The sequence below is a fragment of the Corvus hawaiiensis genome, chromosome 4 (genome assembly GCF_020740725.1).
Source record: "Corvus hawaiiensis isolate bCorHaw1 chromosome 4, bCorHaw1.pri.cur, whole genome shotgun sequence".
NCBI lineage: Eukaryota > Metazoa > Chordata > Aves > Passeriformes > Corvidae > Corvus > Corvus hawaiiensis.
The window spans coordinates 2,683,085-2,701,747 of record NC_063216.1 but is presented as its reverse complement, the minus strand read 5'-3'; the positions used below and the strand labels follow the sequence as shown (position 1 = coordinate 2,701,747).

The 18,663-nt window shown below is 42.4% G+C and overlaps 2 protein-coding genes across 10 annotated transcripts in view; one reads left to right on the top strand and one right to left on the bottom strand.

Moving 5' to 3' along the window:
- The first annotated feature begins 1,443 nt into the window (after positions 1–1,443).
- Positions 1,444–9,487, top strand: LOC125325341 (aldo-keto reductase family 1 member B1-like). Of its 2 annotated transcripts, XM_048302290.1 has the most exons (10): positions 1,444–1,621; positions 2,341–2,508; positions 3,511–3,627; positions 4,308–4,385; positions 4,857–4,979; positions 6,225–6,331; positions 6,536–6,617; positions 7,608–7,691; positions 8,550–8,632; positions 8,974–9,487. In XM_048302290.1, exons 1-10 carry the CDS (start codon positions 1,553–1,555, stop codon positions 9,014–9,016), a joined length of 954 nt encoding a protein of 317 aa, XP_048158247.1. In that variant the 5' UTR covers positions 1,444–1,552; the 3' UTR covers positions 9,017–9,487. The 2 variants fall into 2 exon arrangements, with proteins under 2 accessions (XP_048158247.1, XP_048158246.1); XM_048302289.1 differs by lacking the exon at positions 3,511–3,627 and having other exon boundaries at positions 1,464–1,621.
- A 3,190-nt stretch (positions 9,488–12,677) lies between these two features.
- CALD1 (caldesmon 1) overlaps positions 12,678–18,663 on the bottom strand; it is a 175,707-nt gene continuing 169,721 nt past the window's right edge. For 6 of the 8 annotated variants that reach the window (XM_048301128.1, XM_048301129.1, XM_048301134.1 and 3 more), the window contains 5 exons: positions 17,608–17,739; positions 16,548–16,643; positions 14,099–14,179; positions 13,822–13,855; positions 12,678–12,745 (listed from right to left, as the gene is read on the bottom strand). In XM_048301128.1, the coding sequence (XP_048157085.1) occupies positions 12,714–12,745; positions 13,822–13,855; positions 14,099–14,179; positions 16,548–16,643; positions 17,608–17,739 (375 nt within the window). In that variant the 3' untranslated portion in view covers positions 12,678–12,713. The remainder of the gene's footprint in view (positions 12,746–13,821; positions 13,856–14,098; positions 14,180–16,547; positions 16,644–17,607; positions 17,740–18,663) is intronic. The other 2 variants (XM_048301132.1, XM_048301135.1) reach the window with 1 other exon arrangement.

Here is an 18,663-nt window from a genome sequence, read left to right as displayed (position 1 = left end):
CAGAATGATGACAATAAAGCTTGGTTAAGCCAATGGCTTAGAAACCAGGCTAAGCAGAGCAGAAAGAGATTTTGGTTCTATTTAAACCCAGAACATGCATTTGCCAACCAACTGAAAATACTGCCCTATAAAAGCAGCTTAAATAATGCAAATGCACATAAATTTTAACAAATCACATCAAACAGCACGGTTAGTGGCTCAATAATTTACAGTTGCCTCCATATTTTGATAGGCAAACATTATAAGTCGGAGTATAAAACATTTACTTTTATTATTTAAAATACCTCGCTCACACTGTACAAGTCACAAGATGACACCAGTGGAACTGCCACAGCGTGTAAATTGGTGGTCAGGGATCAGCAGTGAGCAAGGGGAAGTTTACAGCAATATAGGAAAAGAAAAAGTAGAACTCAAGCAGCAAAGTATCCCTACAGTGATAACAAAACCCAAAGTCTCTGTGATGTGTGAGATGCCTAAGCTGAACTTACATCAGCTTCATAGTGTGGAGCAGATTTTCCCCCAGACAGATGCCAGCTATGCAGCCCAGTCCCTCCAGGCTCTGGCTCTTGATTTCTGAGGCACTGGGCTCGTACAAAGTCTCCTGCCACCTTTAAATACCAGCCTTTTCACCCTAAGCAAAGAGCAGGGGGGTTATTTGGGCTGAAGCTCTACCTGTTGGCAAGCTGTGATCACAAATCCCTTTTGCAGCCTCTGACACCCTACCAGCGCTGGGTGAAATTTTAATTGGAGGCCAGGGAAATCTTTCACACAGACTGAGGCAATGGTCCTGCAGGGATCCCACCCCTCTGCAAAGACAGGGAACACAGAATTGAGCTAAAAGGTAAGGCCACATTCCCTCTTAATGAATTCCTCTGTAAACAGCAGGTAAGCCTAATATTTTTGAGGAAAAAAGATGAAAAATTCGGTCCATTTGCCACCACCTGAGAGCGAGAAAATCCTCCAATTGACACCCATTGCCTCATGCAGAAATTCTCCTAGTGCCCATCAGGCTCTCTCAGCTGTGGTACCACGGAACGATTAGGGTTGGAAAAGACTCTAAAGTCGCCGAGCCCAATCGGCCCCCGGCACCACCGCGTCTATCACCAACTCCTGTCCCCCAGGTGCCACATCCATACACCCGTGCCACATCCATACACCTGCCCAGTGCCACATCCATACACCCGTGCCACATCCATACACCCGTGCCACATCCATACACCTGCCCAGTGCCACATCCATACACCCGTGCCACATCCATACACCTGCCCAGCGCTTCCAGGGATGGCGATGCCACCACGGCAAAGCGCCAAGCCCGCGGCTGAGGCACTTGCTCTCAGGCAGCTCATTTGCAAACAAGCAGCTAAATCAGCATCAAGGCTTTCCGCAGCCTCATGCCGACGCGCATCTCGGCTCTGCCGCGTATTGCGAGGCGGAGAGGAGGGATGGGCGTGGGGCGAGGCGGGGCCGGGCCAGCTCCGCTCCTCATAGCGGCCTCGGGCAGCCCTGGGCCGGCTCCGGCCGACGGACGGACCGACAGACAGACACCGGCACCATGGCCATCCCCCTCGTGGAGCTCAGCAACAAGATGAAGATACCCGCCCTGGGGCTGGGCACTTGGCAGGTAGCGAGGCAGGGTGGGGATCCGGCGGGAGATGCCGAGGTGCCAAATAAGTAAAAAAAGGAAATATAATAGGAAAGGACCCCCCCTCAACAAGCGGGCTCCGTGCCCCGCGTGGGGCCGTGGGGTCGGTGTCCCGGCCGCTCGGAGCGCCCGATGGCGGCCGCTTGTGTAACCGGGCGGGCTGCCAGGAGCGGGGGGGCCTTGGGGCGACAGAGGCCAGGGGAAAAGGCAAAAAAAGGAAATAAATGAAGGGCTGAAGAAGGTGGAAGGAGGCACAAAAAATAAAAAGAAAAACACACAAAAAAAGAGACGGGAAGCGAAAGAAACCGCCCAAAAGGTCCGAGCGGCTGCGGCTCTTGGCCCCGGGATGGGGTCGCGGTCTGAGGGGGGGTCCTGGCCACGGACCCGCCCCCGCGGGGCAGATCTGGGGAAGGTGAAGCGGCGAAGCTCCTTGGGCAACACAGGGAGCAGACAGGGGAAATGACAGTGGATATTGCGGTGCTGGCAGAGCTGAAAGGCTTGGAGAAACAAACTCCGCTCTGTGCCCGTTCCATGCAAAAAATGCTGTTTGCTGGAAGCTCCGTTGGATTTCAGTTAAATGCAGGTGATGAGGAAAGTCCAGGAGCAGCTGGAAAGGGGGACTGTGTGGAGCTGTCACAGCACTGAGCCCTGCCAGGAGGACATGGAAGAGCTCATGGTTGGCTTCTGTTTGCTTTCAGGCTCCCCCGGGAAAGGTGGAGGAGGTGGTGAAATTTGCTATTGGTGCAGGCTACCGCCACTTCGACTGCGCCTATTTCTACCAGAATGAAAATGAAATAGGGAATGCAATCCAGCAGAAGATCAAGGAGGGAGTTGTGAAACGGGAAGACCTCTTCATTGTCACTAAGGTACAAGGGCGCCAGATTATTGGAGCATTTAGCTTTTCTTGCAGAGAAACCCTTGCTGTACCTGCAAAGTAACATAGGGACCTATTCCCTTCTCTGAAATTCACTTTGTGGTTTTCTTGTTGTGTCTTAAAAGTTCTATCCTGTATTTGCAATTTGGACTCGGCTTTATTAGGAACCACGGACAACTTAGGAAAGATAGCACGGCTATTACTCATCTAATAATTTCCTCACATCGATTAAGTCAATTATATTGAATGTTCAATTGGACACACACAAGAAAGATAAGGGGGGGAAAAAGAAAAGACAAGACAGTTGTCTGGATTCATCAGTGCTAAGCAAGACATTTGAAAACTCTGTCATGTACAAATGGTAATCCTGAAAGGGAACAGAAACCAAAGTATTTTCTATGTTTTCTTCATTCCTTTATCTCATCCACTTGTCTCAGAAGTGCTCCTTACCAAAAAGAACAATTCAACTAATAAATTTATGACTTGGGGTTTTCACCAGCAAAACCAGAAAACGTTGTGTATAACTAAGATTTTCCACATTAAGCTTTGTTTTTGTTAAAGAACATGGCTTAATTTAATATTACTTGTGAGTTCTTCTGTTTAAACAACTTGAATTATGATTTCAAAAATGAAATAAAATTGGCAACTGTGGACAGTTCAAAGGGACAGAAAGAAGGTAGCTGTGACTGCTCAATACTCAAAACTTAGGCTGAAAAAAATACTTGTAACACTTAACAGTTTTGCTGTGGCAGATATAAATGTAACACTCCGGCAAGTGTATCTGAAAATCTCTTTTCATAAGTGGGAATCCTGACTCCTTCATGACTGCTGGCTTTGTGCTAAGTTTGTCCCGCCTTAACAGTGAAATGTTACATCCTTATCTTCAGCATGGGGAGGGAGTTGGCCTGCCAGACCACCAAGTGAGAAGTTTCTGTCCCCTGGTCTGCCCTGTGGGAGCTGTAAAGTGAGAGTTGGGCTTGGTCTCTTCCCACAGCTGTGGAACACATTCCACGAGAAGTCCCTGGTTAAGGTAGGATGCAAGAAGAGCCTTGCTGCACTGCAACTGGACTACCTCGACCTCTACCTGATGCACTTCCCAATGGGATTCAAGGTAGTCCTGCTCTCCACACCTTTCCTCCTTACCTGCCCAGGAACAAGGTGCATTCTCTCATCTTTGCATTCTCATCGTCATTACATGGCTGGGATGTGTGGCTCATTTGGCTCTTCCCTGAACCCCAATTATAATAGCAAGCGTTTGCTCACTTAGTAGTGGTGTGTTTTAGCACAGGGGTCTGGCTTTGCATGCCTGTTGGAATGAGAGAGCTGTAGGTGTGAGCCCCCCAGGGCTTCTGGTAACCAGCACAGGGTGGTGGTTACAGCACAGACATCTCGGGTTTTGGAGGGCTTGGCTTGGTCTGAAGTAACCAATGGTGAAAAATGAAGCATAGCACAGAAAGAATGTGCTTCTTCCCCCACTCCACATCCTTGTAAAATAAATAAAGAAGAATAAAAGGGCTGGAAGGTGTCTGTTCCCTTCTCTCCAGATTTGCCCAAGTTACATAATTATCACTAATCCCCACATTCTTTGCATGTAGGAATTGATTTTGAAAAATACGGCCCTCACCCAAAAGAGAATACTAATGGACACTCATCATTTTTAGTTATGCAATATTGTTTAAACAACCTGCTAACTCGCTGCATGTAAATGCAGTCAAAAGTGCTGTGGGAAAAGTACACTGTGGGAAGTCCAACACTTAAAAAGTCTGTGTTTTATCTGCCTTGAAATAACAGGCTGGTGAAGAGCTGCATCCCGTGGATGACAAGGGTCACAGTATTCCCAGTGACACAGATTTTCTGGACACATGGGAGGTAAGTAAATGTTTGCTCTTTAGGGCAGGTATCACCACTAAAGATGCAGCAGAGATCTGTGTGCAAAGTGAAATTGAGGGATGTGTTTGGGTGTGAAGGACAGCCACACAACATTGTATTTCAGCCAGATAGCTGTTTCTATCTCTTGTTTTGGGGAGCAAGAAGGGGATGTTTTTAGTAAAGCTAAAGAGGAGAAAGCTATCAGCACTGTAGGTGCTGTGGCTAAACCACTTGAATACACACAGTGGTAGAACCAACCCTTTAGATTAATCCAGGTGTGGCTGTTAACTTGCTGGGTGTTGCATACAGTTAGGAAATCCTATTTCTTGTGTTAACTGAGATACTTTCATGTAATCTAATCTAGCCTGAGTTCTTTGTCCATTTGTCACAAGCTTGAGAGAAATAAAATAATGTAGTTTGACAGTAATACCACCAACTCATTCCCACACCTTGGTTGTCCTTACTTACTAGGCCATGGAGGAGCTGGTGGATGCTGGCCTGGTCAAAGCCATTGGTGTCTCCAACTTTAACCACGAGCAGATTGAAAGAATCTTGAACAAGCCAGGACTGAAGCACAAGCCTGTAATGGTCCAGGTGAGAATTTTATTTCCATTCCTCAGCTAACCTTGCAGTCTAGAATCATAGAATGGTTAGGACTAGAAGGTAGAATTTAAGGATTATCTAGATCCAACTCCTTTCCATGAGGTTGCAACCTTCCGCTTAGAAGTATTCCTAAATATATTTAGAATTTGTGTGTGTATGTATATATATATTTAGAGTATGCCTAAGTTCATATAATATATAAATATAATATCTGTGTCCTATATAAATAATATATAACTTATATAATCTATATTTATTATCTGAATTCCTATAATAGAGATTTAGAGTAGTCTTAAATATATTCAGCAAAATCCCCGCTGTGAGTTTCTGCACCAGCATGGGACTGTGCTGGGATACACTGGACTAACTCATTTTTCAACATAAAATAAACCACTCAACTTCATTATAGAAAGGAGGGTTGAAGTGTTCAATTCCATAACAGGCTCTCACCACGTACCTCATGAATGTAATCACAGGACAGCAGCAGCAGCAGCTTAGGGACCTTCTGATTTTCTTCCATAGGCAACTTCTTAGCACTCAGCTGAGGGTGCTGAATGCCCATCTCTTCCAGATGGGGAATATCCAGGGAAATCCCCACACAAACTACTGTACACATCTTTCATGTCACCATGCCTGGTAGTAAAGATCTAGTTTAGAAATAGCTGGGTATGAGCACAGAGCCACGTGAAGCAGCACAGACACAGCCCTGGGGTCATGCCATGGCTTGTGGCAAGGTGAGCAGCACCCCCATGGAGCTCCTGCTGCTTTCAGTTCGAGGACATCTTACCCAAACATCTGTTTGCACCGTGATCTTGCTTCCTTAGGTTAGCTCAGATCATCTCCCCAGGCTTCTTCAGGAATCAGGGAGGCTCTTCGAGGCAAGGAGAGGTTGGGTACGTCAGAGCAGAAAATAAACTTCAGGCATCCTGAGCTGCCCCTGTGAAGATGCAATCCTGCCCAGAAGGCTCATTTCCCAGTTTCCACATAGATAACACGTTCACTCTTCTCATCTATTTTTTGCTTTCTGTGGGTAATATGCAGCAGAGAAAGCTCTATTCTCTGCTAGGCCCTAGGCCTCTAGGTACTGCTGTGACATTAATAACTTTTTTGTAAGACAGATTAGAACCATGATGCTGGAGGTCTTCACATTTTCCGTCACCCAAGAGGATTTAAAATGTAATGCTCTGCAGCCCAGCAAAGTCTGCCTCTTTACCAACCATCTTTCTGTGCTTGCAGGTGGAATGTCATCCATACCTGACCCAGGAAAAGCTGGTCAAGTACTGTAAATCCAAAGGGCTTGCTGTGACTGCATACAGTCCCCTGGGCTCTCCAAACCGCCCGTGGTAAGAGAGCATCTCAGCCTTTCTGTGCACAAAACAGTGCAGCTGCAGCTTGAGCTATGAAAATTATTATTATTATTAGAAAATTAAGTAAATAATACAGGTAAAATGACAAAAGTGCTGTTGTTTTTATGCAGATTATGTCACACAATGTTCCTGCAGGGAAACTATTACCTTTCTACCACTGATCTCTCTATTTCTTAACAGGGCTAAGCCAGGGGAACCCACGCTGCTGGATGATCCCAAGATTAAGGACATTGCAGTGAGACACCATAAAAGCCCTGCCCAGGTAAGTGGGATTGTCAGAGCAAACTATTCCTCCTCCTCAGATGTGTTACAGGCCAGTCCTAGCAGATGCTGCTTTCTCTAGAGATACAGTCTAATGGGGCTGAACTTGACTCTTCATTCTGCCCAAGTTCTTAACAGCATTCTTAAAAATTATCAGCTATTTTCAAGGAGGTCTTGAATGCCACGTTTTGGGGTGGACTGAGCAGCAATGGTACATGCTTACCTCAGGTGTTCACCTTCCTAAGTTTTTATTCCTTTCTCCAGCTAAGTTATTCTTCAGAGGAGTTCTGTAATTTGTAGACATACTTGATTGCCTCCCATCTGCTCGTGTTCACAAAGGATTATTGAAAGCTGCTTGATTATTTAAGATTTTTTTCTGTTTATTAGTTTGCAAGTCACACAAATGAGTTGTTGCCTGGGGTGTGCAGAATCTGTGCTCCAAACAAAGCCACATATTCACGTGCAATCAAAGCCAATCATATTTTGAGACAGGCAGAACAGGACAAAAACATTGTATGCAACAGTTCTTTTTGGGGGGGGGGATGGCTTTTAAATTCTATAAATATGTTTTTCCTTTTATGGACTTCCAGAAGCTGAACCTTTGTGAGGTACTTACCTCTGAGCCCAAAATAATCTGTAGTATCATTATACCCATTGAGTCTGAGCACTCATATAATACAAGCCAGAGCATCACAGTTTTTCTCCCCCTCTACTACCCTAAACAAAAGCAAAACAAATCCTGGAAAGTCACAATGTAGAAACAACACAGGCCAGAAACAATTACGTTTTGCCAGTCTACTGGCAAACACATGAGCAAATCCTGGCATCTCAAACTCCTGTGTGCAAACTGGTATTCTTCCAAAGAGTAAATATGATTGTAGAAAAATAAATCAGTTTGTAAAAAAAAAAAAAAAAAAAAAAAATCCACAAAATGTATTTGAATAAATCTCTTGGGACCTCTGTGTTCATGCTCCTCCTTGTTCTTTCCTAGGTCCTGATCCGCTTTCTGATCCAAAGAGACATCATTGTCATTCCCAAGTCTGACAAACCACACCGTGTTGAGGAAAACATGAAGGTGAAGCCTCCTTTGGAGATGCTGCTACCTGGTTTTATGCAGGACAAGCACCCACACTTGTAGCCCCTCTGTGTTGCCAAGCAGCACCTAGGAGTCAGTGGAAGGGGGGTACAGAGAGTTGAAGACTGGGGCTCAGCACTACCAAACCATCTGGGGAAAAGCATTTTGTTCCTGCTAGGAGAGAAATTGTTTACACCAGGGTTGTCTGAGCTCTGTTGCTGTGGAAAGGGAGCCCCAGGTTTGGACTTGCCCTTGGGGATATGCTTAGCAAGTCCTTAGGGTGTAAAGGAACAAGCTGTAAACACCAGACCTGTTACTGTTTGTCTCACTTTGAGGCTGTGGTTCCCCTTGGCAGTGAAGTTTAGCTGAATGTTTGCTCATAAGGTGTGGCATCTTCTATAATACCTCTGGGTTGCTTTCAATCCATGGTGATAGGGTTTGGAGTTATTTCTTCTATGAACCCCTAGCAAGAATTCTCAGATGATTAAATAGGGAGGCAACTATTTGCAGTTGATACCCAACAGTCCTCTCTTGTGACACAAAATTTACCTCTAGTTCCAGTATTTGTGACACATCCTGAGCACCCGAAGTATTTTGTCTGTGGATTACAACACAAAGTGCAATGGTGTTGGCATTCAGCCACCCTGAAATGCGAGACCTTGCTATGAACAGCACCTTGGAAAGAAAAGGACTCTGTTGATGACTTCAAGGGTTGTTATTTGCCTGAGAAATAAGAGGATTGCTTAACTACGCTTATTGTGTTCCTACCTCAAGTCATAAGTGCATGAAGCACACTTAATAGCTAACTACTCATGAACCTAACTAAAAAGAGCTTTTTTTTTCCTCTTTCCCTGCTAGGTGTTCGATTTTGAACTGTCTAAAAAGGAGATGGATGTCATCCTCACCTTTAACAGGAACTGGAGGGCAGTTCCAGTGCTCCCGTATGTTCCTTATTATCCTTACTATCCATTAGTCCTACTACTGACTGTATTTTCATCCCCCCATCTTGAAAATATACATGACCAAAACCAGGGAGAGCTCATACTTTAAAGCCTGGACCCCAAGTAATGAGGCATGTCCTGGAACATCAGGAGGGAGATTCATTTGGAGCGTTCCCTTCAGCACATTGGTGTTCCAGGGGCTTTCTCACAAGCCTGTGTCCAGTTTAATGACAGCTGCAGAACTTGAGTGCATTGGCAGTGGGGGAGGGAGACTGCAACAGGGAAATGCTGCTCAAGATACTTTCTGCAGTACTTGAATAACGAGGTCTTTCTCTTCTCAGAGCTGTCAATCACAAGGACTACCCATTCAAAGCGGAGTATTAAATGCAAGAGGTTTCTGCAAGACCTCCCTCCATTTAACTCCTCCCAGGCCAGAAGATGTACTCTGCAGCTTGATCTTCATTTCTTCTTCTGTGCTTGATAATCGTTATGAGCAGTTACTTTTCCTCCTTTTTTTTAAGAAGGAAACCACTAAGAATGCTGTAAGAATGCAGCAATAAGGGTGGGGTTTTTGTAAAGATACTTAGCAGAAATCTGGTTTTGATGAGTAGTAAAAAGACAATGTCTTTTCATTTCCTTTTTATCTGGTCTTCCTTAATTAGAGACATGTTTAACAAAAAACTACTTACATGGAGTTTTTTATATGTTCCTTCCAGTGTGATCAGTCATACTGGCTCATGAATCACTGTCAAAGAATGCTCTAATTACATTGCCTTTTCTATATTTGTGATTTTTATAGAGTGTATTTCTAATGCTTTAATATCTTATATGAATAAAGTTTTATTAGCAACAGAAGTTGATCAGTGTAGTGCTTAAATTATTTTATAGAGTTAGGCATGGTTTTCTAAAGTCTAGGGGTTTACAAATTTTAACAGAGATAGAAATAAGTTTCTATAATTCCTGTACAAGGGCAGGACGTACCCATCACTTTGTGGCTTATGCTTCAAAACAGGATTGTGCTCTAGCTAGGACCTAAAGAACAAAGTTGTACCTGTTGCCTCACAGAGCCCTTCCTCTGAATACCTAGAAACTGAACTCCTGTGTGATTAGTGGTGAAAGTTGAAGACAGCATCACAGGCAGTGACAACTCACAGTCAAATCCAGCCAGCCAAACATACGGGCTGCCTCCAACATCCGACTGGGAGTCTCAAATATAAACTTAGATTTTTGCAACTCTGCTGCCAGCATCCAGAATATTACATTCAGACACGTGCTGGCTTTATCTAAGGAAAGCATGGAAGAACTCTTCTTTAAAAACACCAAAGCAAACACTGAGATAGCCTCACAGTAAATTGCTCTACAATATTGTCAGATAGATTTTGCTAGGCCAAGCTGGTTTGTGGCATTTTATATGTTGATAGGAGAAAGTCTGGCTAGAATGTGGAGTCAGCTGCAGGAAAGCCAACCATGATTTGGTATTGTCTGAAAAACCATCACTTCACAATGATGTTGAAACACCAAGAACTCTCGCAGTGCCGCTGAGTCAGCCACCGGGATTTGTCCTTGGTGAATTCTGCCAGGGGTGAGCAAACCACGGCCACTTTACAGTGTTTCCTAAAAACAAACCCCGTTGTGCACAGCACACTTCCACACTCTCAAAAAGGCAATAACCAAGAGCAGAAGAAACTTACCACCTTCAGCAAGGGCCAGTGCCACTTCAGCAACGCTTGTGGTGACCCGTGGTGACACAGCCGGGCCTTGCAGGGCAGGAGAACAGGCACGATCCCGAGCATCCCAGCTCTTTGCAGGTCAAATTAGGCAGCATCCAATTATTTCTCCCCCAGTAGTTCATAAAGCCAGGCTTGCTGCAGCCTTCCCATGGAGCTGGCAGCAGCCTGGGGGCCTCTTTTGGATGACCATGACCTGCTTAGAGTAGGGCATTGCATGCTGCACTGCTGTTAGAGCAAAAATGAAGGGGCACAGGAGGATGACAATCAGGAGGTGTCCCCGGGATCATCCAAGGCTGGAAGCACATTCCACTGGGGGAGACAGAAGAAATGCAGTGGCTCTCACTCAGAAAACTTGTTTCAAAGCAGGGAAGCCGACAGCTGCACCGCTAGGTCAGTGTCAGAACACCTTCTGTTGAGCACACTGCCTTGCAGACGATGCTCAGCTCCCGTCCTGTACTGATCAGTGTACAATTGTGTGACAATTAAGATGATTTCCCTCCCCCCACCTTGGGAATATATTTGTTAAAGCTGCCAATTTTACGACCTGTCTGTCTCCTGAAGGATAGTACATCAGGAGAGAGGTCCTTAGGGGTTCTTTACCTTATCTCACAGGGACTTAGCACAACTCCTATCCCACTTACAACAACTGGTCCATTCCTACCCATTAACAAACGGGGCTGCTGATGGAAATATTCCATTTATTGTGGATGCAGTTTCAGGATACATTGTTTGAACAAATTGTTTTTATTGCAGCTATCAGATGTAATTGAAAGACTCAGAGGAGTGTTTACAAAACCCCCAAACAAAAAACATGACAACTCACAGACAATGTCAGGCACAGTTTCACCCCCTACAGATAATTTCGTGCATCTCTATATGTAAACAAGATGTTTCAGCCAAGCAGGGGAGCTCAGCTTTGGGTTGAAATATAACATTACACTTCTTCAGGAAGAAGTCAGATGCTGTAAGACATGGAAGTGGTGAAAAGGGAGATCCTGGGGGTTCTAATGCACAACAAAACTGTTAACAACATGCTCAGGGGCTACTTGAGTTGCTCAGTTTATGCCACCCATACACTGTAGGATGTAAATGCTAAACTGTATGGCATGTAAATTCAAACCAAGCTGACGTCTTATAGCCATGTGTTTACTATATACAAATGAAAACAACTGTAAATAAGATATTCAGGAGAGAGAGGTAAAAAGAAGCATTACAAAGATAGAGGTTTACTTCATTTTCGGTGGACCTGGTGTACGGCACTGATGGATGGCAAGATTTAGTGTACAGTCATTTGAAACAAGCTCCAACTCTGTTTACATCTTTTTTTTTTTTAATTATGGTAGTTTTATATAAATTAAACTACAACGTTTTATACAAGTGACCTATTTTTGACCCTCTATACCCTTACCTTTTCCTCTTTTAAAAACTATACTTTCTTTTTAATTACCCATTACTGGGCAACTGACATTTAAATTTTTTTTAATACTTATCTCACCATACCTCTAATGGCAATTATGAAATCTTACTATAGAAAAGTGTGTGATTTTGTCTTTATTTTTTTTTAAGCTGTGATATTGGCTAATTATGTATGTTTATTGCTAAATATAATACTCTAGCACATATTAAAGCATTCTACCATTAGTAGTGCCTTTAGGCTAAACTTTGTAAAGCTATGTGTGTATATATATTCTAGATTGCAATCATTACTAGTCACTAACAACAAAAAGAAATATCAGTACCGCTGTCAGCTAACATAATCATCCAAATTTAGGTATTAACTTAAACTAGAATGGAAAAATTGATACTTAAAAAAAGTATAAAACAAAACAAAACAAAAAAAAAATTAAAACACGTTATTGATGCAGTATTTCTCATGACATGGGCAACTTATAGAAAATATTACATTGTCAACTAAAGATATTTCTTCCATGCCTTAATCTAAAGTGCAGAAAGAAAACGACTTCTGTATCACAAAAGTAACCATTGTTTTTATAGGTTTACTGCACACCTTTCCCAAGCAACTTTACTTTACACACGTTTTGGGCTGACCTCTAATGCCAGTTGAAATCACTGTTCAGATCCATAGTTAGTTATGACTATCAGTAGGAGGAGTCTATGTATTTCACAGCATGGGTTTCTTTAGGAATAAAGGCTCTTGTGCAAAGGCAGTACTATTCTGATGAATGCCTAGACTGATTATTAAATACAGTGCTAATATACATGGTTTTAACTGGGATAATGCAAAAAAGACATTTTGGTAAATAAACATAAATATAAAAAGAACAATTTAGCACTTTTTCCTTTTTTTTTTTTTCCCCCAAACCGATTGGTCCAGCGTCTTTAGTGGCCTTCTACGGTTCTTTCTCAAATTGTCTCAAACCTGCTGAGAAAGAGACAGATTAAATATGGCTTGAAACAACCCAAACACCTCTCTAGAACAGAAAAGGCACAGCCCTAGGCTAACACACAAGACGACAAGACACGAGCTGGGTGCTGCTCTGAGGTGGTCCCCAAGAGGACAAAAAGCAGGATTTCAGCCTCTGAGGAGAGGCTCAGCAGTGCCCAAACCCCTCTGCTGGGGCTGCTCCTGTGGGTGGAGAACCCCTTCCACGGCAGCACAGCTGCACTAACACTGAGTGAGCCCAAAAACCCCTCTCCTGACACTTCGGTTTTAAAAAAGGAGTAGAGGAGCAAAACAATTCTGTTTTATATGACTCTAAACCAACAAGAAAAGTTCACAGGCATACCATACCTCTGGCTTTACACAGAAACACTCAAAAAGGGTGTGCACTTTTACACATATTAAAGTGTAGAAAACCAAGAGTTTTCCTATGTTTGACCCTTTCACTCTTAGCAAAGAGTCGAGGGATGTTGCAAAGCATCCTTAAAGCTATTAAATTCGTCAGTGAACTTCCATTCTTCCCCACTGGTCCTTAGCCCCATAATTAGTTTAATTGGCTTTATTTGGAGTGCTTTAGGTTAAAATAAAAATAAAAAGCTAGGAGAGCTATTTTGTTGATTTCTTTCTGCAAAACTAGGTTGTGTTTCACCAACCAGTGGTTTCAAAATGACAATAGTACAACTCTTTTTGCCTTGAAAAGACACCAATGCACAGCTCCAGCAAAAGCAGTTTCTCAACCATTCATGTTTCAGTGATATTGCAAGGGAGCTTTTGAAAGGCAAAAGGGGTTTTTGGCATCAGTGTGAACAGCTGCAGAATTTTAAAACAGGTATACCTGTGCAAAAAAGGGGCAAAGTTTCTGTACTACCATGTGTATTACAATATGTGCATTGTATGGTTATATGTATATTATTAAATATTGTACCTATGATTTTATTAAATACACATATAATAATGTATGCTAGCATTGTATGTATAATATGATTATATTACATACATGTATAATGTGTATTAAACTATAGGAAGTGATGCAATGTATGCATTATGGCATTACTTACCATTAGTCTCTGATTTTTTCCCCATAGCTGATACCTGTTTGAAAAAAGCAAAAAGCCATTATTAAAATTCAGTATTGGAGAACATTGCTATTTATAACAGGGAAAAAAAATTAACTCCATGCAAAGGACAGATGTCCACACATCACACAACTCTGCCAAACAGGAATATAAAAGTGATACACTGCTTTCTGCACCTCATTGTACTTTCTTTTATAGATAAAAAGGTGGGTTAGTAACAGAATATTATCCTCTAAACACTGCCCACAAGTGTTATTACCTTAGAAGAAGCAGCTGGCTTCTCCACTGACTGCTTCTCCCAGAGATTACGTTTGCCAGATACATCTCCTGGTCTTAAATCCTGTATTTTTAATGTCAGAGAACAGAAACCAACATTAGTTCAGGTTTATTTTCACTCGTGAAAGAAAAAGTTAGAATGCAACTTCCTCATGAGAGAAGTGGAGGAACATTCACCAGAGGTAAATACTATATTTTCTATCAGTTATAAAGAATTATATTTCACAAAATGACTCCACACATATCCATGTTCTAAGACAAAAACCAATCCTGTTGCATATATTTCGTATGGCACAGACTGGTCTTAACCCAGTATGTCCAACCAAGGCACTGCAGCAAAGAGTTACTGCACCATCAGATTTTTACAAAAAAACCAAATCCAATCTTTGCAGAAAAAACCCCCACACTTCTTCAGGGACAGTATTCATAAGTAGCTTGTCTTGGTTATTTTAGATCAAAATAAAAATATTTTATTAAAAAATTGCGAAAAAAGTAGAGCAGGACTTTTAATACAACAGAAAAGCAGATCCTATTCTGCATTCTTAAATACAGATTTCAGCATTTATCACTGTAGTCCTTCATATCCATTTTAATTTCCACTGCATCCTTTGCAACCTTACGATGTGCCAATCATTAGCCTGAGAGGAAAAAGAAATAGATGAGGTAAAGTCATTAAAGAATAGTAGTATTCTCTGAAAATGAGGGTATTATGGAGCCTTTAATCAAAACTCCATAAAAATGCTAATTACCTTCTTGGGCAGAAGGAGGGCTACGTCTGAAAATGACATCTGTTAGGTAGATGGATTGATATCTACCTCTGGGCATGGCAAACAAGAGACTCAAAGAAGCTTGGACACAAGTACTCTCCTTTTCAGGAAGTATTCAAGTCCTGCATGGCTTCCAGAATTTTGCACTTGCCATCCATAGGGAGTTTTCTGCACATGAGCATTTCTACCTGTAAAATGCTCAGTGATGTTTGGAAATGAGATTTCTGCAAGGGGTATTTGTACCCAACAGAGATCCTCTAGAACTGATCACAATTTGCAGCCACAGAGGGCTGCTGATGATTAAAACTTGAAGCCAATTCTGCACTTTAAGGAAGGAGTTCAGTAGTAACAGAGGAAGGAAGAAAACAACCAGCTTGCAGTTGACCTTATCACAAAGCCACTTGCAGTGGACATTATCACAAAACCATTTCCATAGTCCTGAAATAACTTGGGATCTGTGATTTAGGTTCACCATAAACTGAAATCTTTGTTCTACCTTGAATTCGAAATTGTTCCAAAACCCACAAGAGTCTTGATGGTCACAAAAACTTTGAACATTTCTTTATTTTGGCAGAATGTGATGGGGGTAAGAAGTTACTTGCTAAATAAGAAATTCTAGGCTTCCCTTCAATTTATCCTGACTTGAAAAAGTAAAAACCACACATTATAGATGTATATAAACCTTTATAGTCAATTATAAACAGGTTTACCTGACCAACTTAGCAAACAGACCCCCAAAGAAGAAGAATAGGAGGAGGGCGCGTTCCTTCAAGCAGAGACATTGAAAGAAGAAAGAACAATCTATTGAGAAAGAGGGAAATTAAGACGTAGATAGAAATAGCTGGCTGAGGGAAAAACAAGAGATTAGTTTTACATTATCCAAAAGATGCAACTTAAAAGAAAGAGAGAAAAATCTGGAGGCAGATTCTATAGTGGACAATGCTGCAAATTTCAAACTCCTCTTTAGGACAAATAGGAGTGTGAATTGAGAAAGTGTTTTTCAGGCTGCACTTTTATAAAGGGCGGGTGGACTGGCAGAAAAACACTGCACAAGGATATGGGAAGAAACCAGTTCTTTAACAAAATCCTAAAGTTGAATCATTAACATCCATGCAATATGGACGTTTATATTCCAGTTCCTTATCCTTCCCCATCCCACAGTTACCTTTTCATGCTCCTTCCCACACCCACAGCGCTGCTTATTACCTCAATAGCATTTTCTGCTCTGATTCTTGCTGCAGTAATGGGCAGGCTAAAGGGCCTTCGTTAGAAATTACATTTAGGCTCATAAAGAATTAAACTATTTCAGTTGTGTTTTAAAACACACTTGGAAGATTTTTACAGGGCAGGGGCTAAACCACAAGTGTGTGTAAGTGTGCACCCCGGGGTCTGTGGCTGGTAATTTCTAAATTAATGGTAAGGCTTTCACAGGTGGGAAATTAATGTCCTTCTCTACCAGAGAAGTGCGTCTCTAAGGTGAGAACTGCCCTGTTTCCTCTCCCTGTTTCCTGACTGCCAAGGAGTCAGCAGCCAGAGGGCCTCTGTGAGCTTCCAAGAGGACACAAAGCAGAGCTCCTCCAAAGGTCACCAGCTGCTGGAGGAAACACCCTCTGCCCGAGGAGAGAAGCCACCTACTGAAGAGATGGTTGTTCCCAGTTTACTTACAGAAGGTTTTGGAGCAGGTGATTTGTTGCTCTCTGGGGTCTTGGTCAACCACTCGTTGATACGACTGGAGACACCAACCTTCAGTCCAGCAGTTTCCTGCAAAATGATAAAATCCAAACAGAAGACTTTCAGAATGGCTTTTGCTCTGTTTTTCATGGTTTAGATTTAAAAGCAAAGCCAAGCTTAATAGAGAGGTCCTCATTGAGCCTATGGCTCGCTCAGACACCCTGTGTGCTCTGAAGGTATTGTCCCTCTGAATTACACAGTGCTGCTGCCCTCTACTTTTCAAAAATGATACACATGGACTGACAAAAACATCTCCACTTTACTGCTACCCCAGAAATAACAGACATAAACATGTGGTTTCTACCACAAGCCCAAACTCCAAAAATCTTTAGCTTAATAGAAGAGATAACAGTCCAAATCTACCTTTTTTTCCTCTTGTGAAATTAATTTTTTTCAAAAAAAGCACACAACAGAGAAGCAGCCTAAACTTTAAAATGTTAAACCTTTAAAAGGTTAGAACAAATTACTAAAATTTAATGACTATCTGTAATAACCTACTTCAACCCATGACCCATCTTTTTGCCTATGATAAATGCTCATCAACTCACTTCAATTTGTAGAAAGGAAATGCTGCCAAGGATTTACATAGGAAAGAGGAAGGAAGGTCGGTCTCACAAATATTTCTATGCATTATCTAGAAGATATCATCACTATCTTGCCTATTCAATTCTCCTCTGCTCCCCAAAAGAATTTTGCTCTACTCAAAGAATTTCTTTGTACTCCACTTGAACCACCCAGATGTATTTGTCTAAGATATCTGGTGTGGCTCTGGAATGTCTCATAACTGAGCTCAGTAGGTCACTAAATTCTTCCATTATGCTCAGTATTGGAGCCACACCATCTTGTGGGTTTCTGAGGACTTCAGAATCCTTTGGGATATTCTTCACCAGTGATGTCAAGAGGAGCAGCCAAGGCTTACTTACAGGAACATGGATGGCAAGGTCAGGCCCAGAGCATAATTCTTTATAATCACTACGTCAAATTGAACACATACCTTATTTGGTGTTCCTGTCGCAGAGGGTGATGAAAAAACATTCCCTTTCTCCCACATGCTCTTGATATTACGGACACCCTCAGCTGGAACGTGAAGGTCAGAAGCTTTAGCTGGTCTTGAAGCCTTTGTGCCCTGGAGAAAAATTGGGGCCAGTTGGTGTTTGGCACTAAGAGGTGGATTTGCAGGCTGGTTTGACTCTGGGGAATGCAGCATCTCTATGTGGTTCTAGCACTGATCATGCAAGCATGAGAAGGAGTACCCAGCTCAAGAAGTGCCACTGAGGCTCTCTGCCCTTTTGGATTTGCAGTTTCACCAGCTGTGAAAACAGCACTCGCTTGTTTTTGTGTTTATTACGTTTCTAAAATCCGTGGCAAACCATAGCTCTGCACACAACTGCTGCAAGGCTTCCCAATCTTAGTTACTACCTGGATCCTGGAAGCCTGGTTCTTTTAGGGACCGAGCTAGGGAAATCCTTTTGCAGAGGCAGGGGGAAAAAAGGCTGCTCTGTCATTCGGCTGCTCCATCTGTCCCAGACAACTGAACCTCACCAACACAGGATTTCAGGGGTAAATCTCAGCAATTAAAATCTGTTTGAAACAAGGTGTTCTTTCAAAGAGTGGAGAATTGGGTGGGAGTTGTTGGAAATGTGTCTTTTGCATGGTTACTACAAACACCACACCAAATTCTTCCTCATTCTTCTTTTCAAGGTTCTTGCACATTTTACATGTCATAGATCTGATGAGAATAAGAACCTGTATGAGTTGATGCCTTGCCTCTCTAGTTGCAAAGCAAGTCAGATTTGGCAAGTTGTGGACAAATCAAAAACCCAGCAAAGGAAATATTTCAAGTCAGAGGGCAGCTGGATACAGTGGTATCAAAATCCTATTTTACCATGAACTATGAAAAGAAAAATCTCTCAGTTCTGGCCCTTAGGCACATTATTAACCATTAGTTGCCAAAATCATCTGGAGTCAAATTCTGCATTTTAATGTGATTTTGTTTGCCCTTTGTCACTGCTTAACTCCCTAGTTCTCTGCAGAGCATGTCTTTGCCAAG

Excerpts from the sequence above, each read along its gene's own strand:
- LOC125325341 (XM_048302290.1), top strand. The coding sequence starts at position 1,553 with ATGGCCATCCCCCTCGTGGAGCTCAGCAACAAGATGAAGATACCCGCC. Across the intron at positions 3,628-4,307 it reads ACTTCCCAATGGGATTCAAG|GCTGGTGAAGAGCTGCATCC; the intron begins GTAGTCCTGCTC and ends TTGAAATAACAG. Across the intron at positions 4,980-6,224 it reads ACAAGCCTGTAATGGTCCAG|GTGGAATGTCATCCATACCT; the intron begins GTGAGAATTTTA and ends CTGTGCTTGCAG.